The sequence below is a fragment of the Arachis stenosperma genome, chromosome 9 (assembly GCF_014773155.1).
Source record: "Arachis stenosperma cultivar V10309 chromosome 9, arast.V10309.gnm1.PFL2, whole genome shotgun sequence".
NCBI classification, from domain to species: Eukaryota; Viridiplantae; Streptophyta; class Magnoliopsida; order Fabales; family Fabaceae; genus Arachis; species Arachis stenosperma.
Window position 1 is genome coordinate 157,076,242 of NC_080385.1, and position 11,978 is coordinate 157,088,219.

At 35.1% G+C, this 11,978-nt stretch overlaps 2 protein-coding genes across 2 annotated transcripts; both read right to left on the bottom strand.

Moving 5' to 3' along the window:
- Nucleotides 1-6,880: 6,880 nt before the first annotated feature.
- On the bottom strand, nt 6,881-8,029 carry LOC130947439 (protein LIFEGUARD 1-like). The gene is made up of 3 exons (XM_057876137.1): nt 7,556-8,029; nt 7,229-7,386; nt 6,881-7,130 (listed from the first exon to the last, which is right to left on the bottom strand). The coding sequence occupies exons 1-3, from the start codon at nt 7,974-7,976 to the stop codon at nt 6,933-6,935; spliced, it is 777 nt and encodes a 258-aa protein (XP_057732120.1). The 5' UTR covers nt 7,977-8,029; the 3' UTR covers nt 6,881-6,932.
- Nucleotides 8,030-10,204: 2,175 nt separating this feature from the next.
- LOC130951643 (uncharacterized) lies at nt 10,205-11,626 on the bottom strand. The gene has a single exon (XM_057880340.1). The coding sequence runs from the start codon at nt 11,219-11,221 to the stop codon at nt 10,412-10,414; it is 810 nt and encodes a 269-aa protein (XP_057736323.1). The 5' UTR covers nt 11,222-11,626; the 3' UTR covers nt 10,205-10,411.
- Between the last annotated feature and the right edge of the window lie 352 nt (nt 11,627-11,978).

Genomic DNA, 11,978 nt, shown 5'->3' on the forward strand with positions numbered 1-11,978 from the left:
CATGTTCCAAATACACAGGTTTTATAAATAAATAAAATATCCCATATTAGTCAGCAATTGAAGAAAGAAGGGAAAACGTTGTTGATAAAAACAATGAAACCTTTCTTTTCAACTTATGCCAAAAAGTGCAGCATCAATCCATTTGAATGCAACCCAATCTGACAATGAAGTGATGAATCCAGTTTTTTCTTCATTGGATTCACATATCAATTACAACAGAGCAGTGAATAGCACGAAAAATTCACATGGCACATCTTTCATTGGTTGCTCACAAATTACATCACTGCCAATGAATATGGAAGGAAATAATCCTATGGTAGAATTTGATGTTGTTTGCACACCAATAAAGATGGATGTCTTCCAGGAAGAAAACTGGAATCCAATCCAAAGGAAAAAGAAAGTTGGATTGACAAAGGCTCAGTCTTCATTGGAGGAGATGATCTTTTCTCTAAGGAGGTCATGCGTACAAAGGTCCTAAAAAATTTTTCAACATCCCAACATGGATCCCTATGATGGATCTACTGATCCACATAACTATCTCAGCAACTTCAAAGAAGTCCACCAGGTCGGAGAAAGTTGTACAAAATTCAACCTCTTTTAGAGAGCTCATAAAGAAAAGTCCGACCTCTTATAGAGCTCATGAAGAAAAGTCCGACCTCTTTTCAAGGTCAGAGTTTACAACAAGGTCGGATAAGCTTGGAGCTCACAAAGTAAATCCGACCTCTTGCAAAGTTCATGAAGGAAAAGTCCGACCTCTTTAAAGGTCAGACTCTACAATAAGGTCAAAAAATCTCCATACTAATACAGAAAAATATGACTTCTTTCAGATCCTACAAAGAAAGTCCGACCTCTTTTAAAGGTCAGACTTTACAATAAGGTCGGATGAGTTGGGAGCTCACCAAAGAAAATCCGACCTCTTTTAGAGAGCTCATGAAGAAAAGTCTGACCTCTTTTAAAGGTTAGACTTTACAACAAGGTCGGATGAGCTGGGAGCTCACAAAGAAAATCCGATCTCTTTTAGATCCCACGAAGAAAGTCCGACCTCTTTTAAAGGTTAGACTCTACAATGAGGTCTAAAACATCATTGTTCAGGAGAATCCGACCTCTTTAGATTGGACAAGGAAAAAATTCGACCTCGTTTTGGAGTCTGTAAAAAATCCGACCTCTTTCACGATCAACTCTACAATGAGGTCAAACACCTCGAAGAATATCAGAAAGAGATTCCGACTTCTTTTAAAGATCAGAGTCTACAATGAGGTCAAAAACCTCCAAGCTTAGAAAGAAAGTCCGACCTCTTTCCAAGCTTAGAAAGAAAAATCCGACCTCTTCTAAAGATCCAAGCTTATGAAGATAATTTGACCTCCTCTGAGGATTTAAGTCTACAAATAAAAATCCGACTTCCTTTAAGAGCTTACAAAGAAAAGTCTGACTTCTTTCTTGAGGTACAACTTCGAGAACCAGATCCCAAGCATAAATGACCATGAGAAGGTCATACGAAGAAATTTCTCAACTGACAACCTCGTCTTGATCCAAAATGACATCGGACCAAAAGCGGACAAAGAAAAGCCAACACCAAAATGAAAAGATCCAACAAAGTCACTTAAGACTTGAAAAAGAACTACTACAACATACTCAACTTACTCGAAAACAATCTACCTAGATTGTGCCATGTTTACAACAAAAGGGATACTACAGCTAGAAAGCGCACCTTACTACTTAATGCACACTTTTTCTGACTTGAAGTGATGAGATCCAAAGTGGCGTAAGAAGTTATAAATGCAAATCGTGGTCCGACCTCATTAAGCCACTTGTACTAAATCAAACTGGCAAAGGGCAAAGCTTAAAACGAATTGCACAAATAACTTAAGAACAACGTGATCATAATCAAACATCAACACGAAGAGGATGTAAACCCGACGTCACAACAATTTGTTTAAAACAAATTGAGAAAGGATGGCGATTTATAAGAATGCCTCCTCAAGCCAAGAGATAAGTATCCGACCTTACTAAGTTGACACAACAAGTATAAAACAAGTTATCCGACCTCCCAAAAAGAGAGTCCAAGATAACTTGTAAAAGTCACATAGCAACAAATAGTAAGATTCAAGAATGACATGACTGAATACTCGAGTCCGACTTTATGAAGCTCGACCTCGAGTAGGGGCACTGGCTTATCATGAAAGCTAAGTCCAAAATTATTAAAAACTAAAGACAACATTCTACAATGATACTAGAGCACGAAAGAAGAACGTGACCCCCTTCCAGAAACCTGAGAGCAAACTCAGATAAGGAAATAGCTCTTGAGACAAAGGATGGCTACGAGATTCGCCGCAAAAGACCTCATCTTGATAAGAAAAAATATCAGGCTACTGAGTTCGGGCGAATGAAAGCTGACAACAAAAAGGATAGGACCCTACAAGATTACTGAGATCTTAGGAAAAGGTTATTACAAGGTGACCGACTTAAATAGCACCGAGCTACCAAGGTCGTGGCATGCTTGTAACATGAAAAGGTACTATAGCTAAAAGCGAACTCTACTCCCTGATGTACTCTTTTTCCAACTTCATAATTTTTTTCCAAAAATTAAAGAATTTTTTCTGAAGAAGGATTTTTAACGAAGCATCATAGTAGAGACTAAGGGATCATAGATAGTGAAAAACCCTTAGTAGCAGTAAAAGTACCTTCGCAAATAAATAAAGATCTTTTATCTCTTATAAATTCCTTCTCGTTTTTCTTTCTTTCTACGAAACGCGCCGACTTAAGCTCGACAAAGCGTAAAAATCCCATGAACCGACCTAGATGGTCGTTAGGATAAAACGACGAGGTACAAGTCGGTGTAAAGAGGTTATAAAAGTCGATCGTAATAAACTCGGAAATTATCTGACTTACAAGTCGGAAAAACCGAGAAAAAAGGAAACGCATCGCAAAAATAACCTAAATCATAAGAGCTCAATAAATCAAAAATTGAGTATAAGGAATACCAAAAAGAGATCAGGAAACCTATTGAAAGCACTAAGGCAAAAGGCTGTCCCGAGTTGTTAAGGAAAACTTAACTTAAAGAAAGGGACAGACAGCCAAGAAAAAGATTTTTCAAAACAAAGATCAAAAAGGTTTTTTCTAAGATTACTGAAATCTTAGAAAAGGGCTACTACAAAGTGTCTAACTTCGAGGGTGAAAAACTACTCAGGTCGCAACACACCTCCAACATAAGGAGATACAACAATTCCTTATGAAAATTGATTTTCTACAATTAACACACACCAATTGAAGCTCGATAAACCGCGAAAATCACGGGCCGATCATATAGAAATCGCCTAGATGAAGCGACGAAGAACCAATTGGTGGAAAGAAGTTACATATACGAATTGGAAAGAAAACACCTCGAAACAGCTCGGGCCAAACGGGTTGAAAAAGTTGTGTTTAGAACAAGTCGCAAAAGTAACTTAACTAAATATGCCCCTTGAGGCATAAATACGATCTAACAACTCGACCCACACGGATAACAAATGGATCGTACAAAATCTCAAGCCCACAATCTCATCTCTACAAGTTCTAAAAATAAACGACCTAGTCGTATAAAATGGAACACTTTCACAAAAACAAGTTGTTCCAAGAAAACTCGTTCTAGCATTCACAACAACATAAGGATAACTTGGATTAAACGAGTTATGCCAGTCAATCATATTTTCAACGAAATTGTGTTAAGCACAAGTCGTGTCTATCTAAAAGCAAAGCTTTAAAAGTGATTTGTATCAAAATGAATCACTTCAACCAAACGACTCGTATAGAAACGAGTTAAAAAGGAAGGATTGTAAACGTTTTTGAACAAAATCGAAACGTAAAAACTATCCTCCAAAACAACTTGGATAAAACAAGTTGTATCATACACAAGGACGACAACCTTGTAAAAACTAGAAAGGGGAGGGAATAAGCATATAATCCCTTCACCTAAGGCGCCAATTTATGATCGACAAAGCGCAAAAATCACGAGCTGGCCTTTTCAATGGTCGATCGGATAAAGCGACGAGGTATAAATTGGTGTCCAATGGTTATAATACGACTTGATGATTTAAAACAACTCAAGCCCATGAGTTGAACAAAATCGAGTAAAAAATAACCATATGATCTAAGTAATTTGTATTAAAATAAATTGCGCAAAACAACTTGATATATAACGAGTTGTGCTTCAAAAAAGTGACTTGTATAAAAAACAAGTCATCTAGAAAACTCAGAATGAATGAGTTCAACAAAAAAAAGGCTTCATTCGAAAATCCTTTCTGCTTGATTGCTCGAGTCCAACTTCATAAAGCTCGACCTCGAGCAGGGGCATAATGGATAAAGCAACAAAGTCTGATGGTTATAAAGATGATCTGATACTTTAAAAGGACTCAAAATAAACAATTTGTATTTGAAACAAGTTGTAAAGTCCTGAAAATAGCTCGAATTTAAATGAGTTGTATGAAATTAGATCAAGAAATAGCCACGTTTTAATTAAACGATTTGAAATAAAGCAAATCGTAAAACCTTAAAACTACTCGTATCAAACGAGTTAGACAAGGTTATACTAAAAAATAACTACAAGTCTCAAAACAAGTGATTTATATTAAAACAAGTCATGCATCCTCAAAACAACTCGAACTGAACGAGTTGTACAAAATTAGGATAAGAAATGTTTTCTGGTTAAGCACGATGTGCTAAAACCAGTCATACAAAGCCTACAAGCCTTAAATAACTCAGAAAGAACGAGTTGTACCAATCAGTCTTAGAAAAAAGACTTGGCCAAAAACAAGTCGTTTAAAGAGGGAAAAGTATTTATAGCACGTCAGGGGCATAAGGGTAAATTGACGCGATCATTAAAGAAACGCGCTGTTACCAATGTAACTGCTCCCACGTGTAAATGCGAAAACCCCAACAGACGCGACATTTGATTAGACTTGGCGGTTAAGAAATTTAAAATCACGTCAGTTTTAAAAATCACGTCAGCTACAGACCAAGTTCAATACTCGAATCCAACTCATAAGCAAAAAAGATTGGACTCGAGTAGGGCACTGTTCCTACCCTGACCCAACGGTATGGCCCAGGTCCAAATACACCAAAAGGCCCAATCCAAAGATTGGCCTTCGTTATTCACCGACCTCTTTAAAAGAGGTCGGACTCAACACGGACTTCTTTCCAAAGAAGTGGGGCTCAAGAGATAGCTGGCAGATAACACTTATTCAAATAAGTAACTGCCCCTAAAATCTCTCAACCCACTTCTAGAAGCCATATCCCAACAATCCCTAGATAAAAGGGACGGTTATCCACCTAAAAAAGTGGCACTACTCCAACGGTGGTTATTGAATCACCACTATAAATACCCTGACACCCCTCATGTATCTCTAAGTTCCAATACATTCTAAACCTGCTTAACCCCATGCTGACTTAGGCATCGGAGTGTCTTTGCAGGTACCACCCCCATCTCTTGGAACACACAACTCGGAGGCAGCTCCCAGACGTAAACCAAGTCGGAGACCACACTCCTCCAACGCTTGGGCCTCAAACAAGTCCAACCACTGTCCGGTTCTAGGTAAGCCCCGGAACAAGTGTATATGGCAATTTTTAATAATAAAAATAAAAGTACTAAAAAATTAAAAAAAAAAATTTTGAGAAGTTATAATTTATATTTTTTATATAATATTTTTTTAAAAAAGATTTTTTCATATAATAAATAAACAAAAAGTACTGTTATCTTATTTTATTTAAACATAATTGATAGATAAAAAAAAAAATTTTATACGAGATATCCAAATATAAAATTACTTATACTTTTATAAAAAATCTTTAAAAAAAATATCTTTTAAAAAATATCTTTTTCGAAAATAACACCCAAACATATTGCTAATATGTTTGCCATGATTTTTGTGAACTACTGCATCTCCAATTCTTTACTACTTATCCAGTTCCACTCTTTAAAGACGTTAGTGTTGTGGACTACAAATAAAGAAGGCTTGAATCCTCTTATAATGTAGACGAGCTACAAAATGGTAGATTTTCCATGTTGGATTTATATAATCAAAGTATCAAACCTATGACTTTAGATTCAAATGACAATTAATATGAGACTAAATAAACTAAACTGCCAGTCTGCACTCCAGTGCTGCTATTTTGGATTTTTTTTATGTTTTTATAAGGTCACCAAATACGAAAAAATGCAAATGTTAATTTTCAATATTTTTTTATTTATGTTATGTGTATACAAAAGTTTAGTCACGAAATTAGTTATTAGTATGATATACATGTTAAATATAAAACAACATACGTATTTATAAACAAATATATAGTGACTAATTTCACAGTTAATTTTTGGTGAGCCTATAATATTTTTTACAAAATGATTTGTCATAAAACAAGTTCCTACATTTGGGTCGGCTGCTTAAGGAGCCAAAAATCCAATTTAAAATTTTTGTGTGAAAGGTATTTACAAGTTTCTTTTTCTTCATGTAATAACTATAGAAAATGTATTCTAATTATTGGCAAAAAAGAAATATATAAATATGTATTCTACCATTATCAAAAAATTATTTAAGTTTAAAATTTTTAAACTTTTAAATTCATTTAGTCATTCATTTCTTCTTCCTTTTACTCTTAATATGTCCACCTCCTCTTTTTTTTCAATATTAATAAGTTGCCTGTACATTGGAAGGAAAAAGAAAAAATCCCAAGCAATATGATTCCATTTAAAACCCTTAGCGTGTAAAAGTGATGACATCTATTAGAATTAAAGAAAATCAATTATATTAATATATGAAGTTAGAATAAATAAACAAAAAGCATACAGATACAGGACTATTGTTGAATAAACAATAGAGATGTATCGATGTACAATTTGAGCATCTGAGGCCTCTGCTCTGCTGCATCTAATTAAAAGTGGCATGATTGAATCACTAAATTAATTAATTGTTCAATATTGAAAGCAGGTGCAAGAAAAGGGTGATGATATCTTGATAGATGGCAATTGCACCCCAAACATACTCGTCATAGTCGTAAACTTTGATGAGATTATTCGTGTCAAATACGATGTAACCACACATTAACAGTGCACCAAGACCACTGTATATCATCCTTCCGATTGGCCCCAATGGGTGAATCATCTAAATAGATAAAAACCCAGACATTAGATTCGGAAAAAATTAAAATCAAGTTGGGAAGAAATATACTGGAAAAAATAAGTGAGAGTCATTAAATTTACTTGAATGATTGCGAAAAATAACAAGACCGTTGAAGCAGCAAAGAGGAATGGACCAAGGAAACTGAAATCGTGGCCTCGTTTAACCGCCCAAAATGTGTATGCCGTGAGGCTAAGGACCACCGCACCTGTCAGCAATATAGCCTCGAACACGATTGGCCCTGTACATACATTCGTTAAAAACCATGGCAACTGTATTTGAGTTTTCACCTTAATTTATTAATTAAAAAAATTTGTTCACGCAAATCTCTAAGAAAACTCATATGCTATTTTTAGACGATAATTTAATTAAATTTGTCAAATCATATAATTGGTTCTGGATTCATATACCTTTGGAAAAAGAAGTAACGAAGCCGACGCCGACAGCAGTGGCGATGGTATAGATGGCAAGAAGGATGAGATTGACGGGGTGTTTCCTGTAATATTTGCTCAATGCAAATAGAATGATTATGGTAACAAGTAAGGGGATTACGATCATAAGGATGAGGAAAACGAGGTTGGAGCGAATTGTATCCTTAATTTTTGGGAAAATGAAGTAGATGGATGAAACGAGAGCGGTTAGAAGCAGTTGACATGCCACAATAATATAAACTTTCCGAATAAACCCCCATCGTAGCTCCGGTGACTCAATCATCCCCGGATACAACTCATTACCATTATTCATCCCCTTCCCATAGTTGTAGAACCCTGCTTCAATGTCACCACCACCCTTTCCATGATGCTCATGATGATGATGATGATGGCCACCCATCTTCTTCCCTTCCCTTCTTGCAATTAATTAATGCAAACGTAACACACAAAGTTACGTTGATAATAAAACTAAGGGTTTGTGTTTTTTGTTGCAAAGGAAGGGAGAATATAAAATAGCACCATCAACATCTATATAGTGTAATATGCACGCATATATATAGAAAGTTGTTTTTATTTGTTAATTGTGGCCATATTGCACGTGAAGATTTCGTGACACGTAGGACGTGGATCTTGACTATGGGGTTTTATATACTATATATATAGCTTTTTCTTTTTCCTGCTAGATTTTCTCAAACCGCATATGTATATAAGCAATGTACAGCTACAACAACTCTATAAGCAGGACATGCATGCTTATTTTCATAAGACCCTACTTTACCCCAAGATTGAATAGTTGTCAAGTTTCGGTTTGTTCAGAATTCAGATCATCTCTTAAAATAGGATTATTTATTTTCTTAATTTGTATTTATGTGTGTTTCTAATGTTGGTCACGCTATTAAATATAGCACAATTACTTGGGTTGTGTCATTTACATACTAAAACTGTTTTATATGTTTATAGGCAACTCAATTGAAAATAGAAAAAAAATGTTAAAATAATAAACTGAAAGTCAAGTCAAAATTCAACAATAATTATGATATACTAGTACTCGTTGATGTTCTAATTGAACATTTCAATGGAAGTGAATAGTATAAGTTGGGAGAAGCAACATCATGCTCTAATTATTCAATATATATAAGGGTGAAAATTCAAGTTGTTGATAGGTAAAAATTGTTAGATAATAATTTAATTAAAAAAAAGTATAGGTATCAATATATTATTTGTCTGTCAATAATAATTAATTATTATATTTTAAATACATGTATAAAAAAACACATCTAAAAAATACATATATAAAAATACTTTTATTAGATACGGTCATAAAAAAAATATTTTTATTAGACACATCCACAAAGATATTTCCATTAAACACAATCATAAACAAGAATTGGCAGAAGTTGGCAAAAATGCTGTTGGTAACGTAGCGGAATTGTTTAATTAAATACGTGAGGTGAACTTAGACTGTATATAAATTCAAATGGCATGCATATGATCACCGATTAGTCGTTTTTATGGAGCTACAATAATTTGGCGATGTTGTTGAACATAGAGTAGACAACCAAACATCATTAATGGACCATAGCTTCTATTTTTCATGGGAATAGGCAATCCTTAGTTGTTGTTCATTTGTACTATCATATAAGACAGCTTTGCCAGGCCAAAACTTGCACCTAACTCATTTCTTCCTTTGCTTTAAGTTTTATGAACTGATAAGACATTTCCGCAGAATAGATTTCACGCAGACACCACAGCATATCCAAACATGACAGTAAACAACAATAGAAAAATGGTGCATACACATTGTCACTATATTGTTTAGACGTTGTGGACGTTTTTTTTTTTTCTTTTGAGATAATATTATTTTTCCGTGACTTGGCAGAGTTATGTCATGGACCCAGTCACAAGAAAATAACGAGAAAATATATAAGATACTATCACAGTGTTGTAAAAAGTCATTCACCAGAAATTTGTATATTCAAAGAATGGGCCATGTAGTGAAAATAAAAGACATAGAAAACGGGATAATCTTCTGTGAAGTCATTAATTGGTTAAGACTGTGTACTCAAAGAATGGGCCAGGTAAGGGTGGTTATGTCTCATGACTTATGAATGATCAACTATATATGTAAACTGGCGCCATTGAAAAAGAATTAAGGGTGGTATCATCTTAATCAATTATTTCTTTTTCTAATCTAACCTGTTCTTTTTGACTCGGCTGTTTTGTCTGGATGGTTCAATAAAACAAAAAGAACAAAAAATTAGGGACCCATTCAGTTTCAAAATTTTATTTAAATTAATTTATGTAGAAAGGGAAAAAATAAAATAAAAAGAGCCCCCTCAAATAAATGTTCAATCAGTGATGATGAGATGAATAAAAGCCAGCCACATGTAATTATAAGCAGAAAAAAATTAATTAATGGAAAGGATAGATAGAAGGAGGGAAATAGCATGGGAGAGACCAAGAAAAAATGATTCCTTGTTTATTTGTCTCCTTGGCCCTAAACATAGTGATATGCATGATTTATTTTTGTCCATTCCCACCCATCAACTGTAGTTTTCACTTTCCAAAATTACAATCCACACCCCCCTATGGAAAAAGTAGTAACAATTTCCCAAAATTATAGTCTTATTTAACCATTTCATTAAATAAATTTCCTTCCTTTTTCCATTTTTTTTTCTCTTTCTGAATTTACAGTTAAGCTCACATGATAATAGTACATGAACCTAAATCAAAGACAGGGTAGCTACAATTAAGAATTGGATCATGATTGAGAAATTAAAAATATACGTAATAAATAAATAAATAACTATTATATGTTTTTTAAAAAAATAATTATTATTTCTTCTTCCTTTTAGTCTTTCCATTACAGAAGAGTGAACCAATTCCGAAGAATCTTGCAGTTGCTTTTGGGATATATGATTGTGGTAGATTCAAAACAGGACTAATTCTAACACCATTAGCAGAAGATCCATTACTTTTCTTTAATGAAGGTTTCTGAGAAGAATTATAGAAATAATATGTACTTGAACTGGAAGAAGATGATGAAGATGAAGACCTTCGGCTCGAAACAGAGCACTGTTTCTGCAACCTCTGTTTCTGTGACTCTGTTTGCTTCGGAATCGGAGCAGAACCAGTTGAGTTGCTTCGTGATAGAAACTGCAGCGAACGAATCAACCCATTCCCACGATTCGTATCGAAATTCAAGCTGCTACTTCTCTTGAATTGCCAGAAATACTTTGAAGATGGCTTCTCTTCTTCGTTCTCTGCATCATCGGATTCTGCGGATAAGAACTCCTTGAGCCTCTTCTTCTCTGTGAATCCTCCTCCAGTGCTTGATGAACGAGGACGAGGACGAGGTCGATGATGGGGTAAGGGTTCACGTGGGGCATTTGAAACTCGCTTCACTTCCATTGGAACAATCTTGCCATTGGAGAAAAGCTCATCGGCTGAAGAGAGTTGTTCTGTTATGGAATTTGTGATGCAGAACACGAAATCGGAGCCGGTTGAGTCAAAGATGCAGAGGTCCGATCCAAGGTGGCGATTCTCCACGGGGACAGCACCTTCTGTGTTCTTGAGATCATGAGAGAATGAGATTCTAGGGCTGATTCCTGCGCTTGGTGTCTCAGAGCATACTTCTATTGCCATGGCTTCTTTCTTCAGTCTCAAAACAGGGGAACCACTACCACTCTGTTTTTGGTGTTGGTTTCTTGGGATTTGAGGAGTAGCCGCGAAAAAGTTTCAAAATTTATGGTGGGTATTGGGTAAGGTGAGGGTGTTAGTTGAAATGGAAAAAAATAAAATAAAAAATAAAAGAAAGAGAAATGTATATAGAGGTGTTCGGAGTCAAAGAGAGTGAAAGAGACAGTGAGAGAGAGAGAGAAAGAACAGGGGAAGGTTGTGGAATTATAGGGTTTGGAAGTCAGAAATTGCAGCTTTAGCTTTGGGGTGTGTGTGTGTATGAGGATGTTCCAAACCGAGAGGAACATTCATTTAAGCTTAGCATTGGAGGCTGATTCATCATACTTTTCTTTGAACTCTGTTTTTATGAGAAGAAAGGGTAAAGAGTAAGGAAAGGAAGGTAGAGAGAGAGAGTAAAGAGAGGCCAATCACCGAAAGCCTATAAAAGGATCTCTCTTTTCTTTCGTGGAGGTTCACCTTCCAAAGAAGCCTTAGGAATCAGAGCACAAGATCTATTATTGTCCATACTTATGCCATAATTAACTATTAACCTTATCTTAGACACAAAATGAAATTACTTATTACCTACATAATATAAAGTGGAAAACCTTGTGAACTGATTTATGTCAATTCTACTGATTAAAGTTATTATTTTTATTATTATTATCTTTGCTTTGTGAGCAAGATCTACAACTCCTACATTTTTCTTTTGTTTTCATGAGAA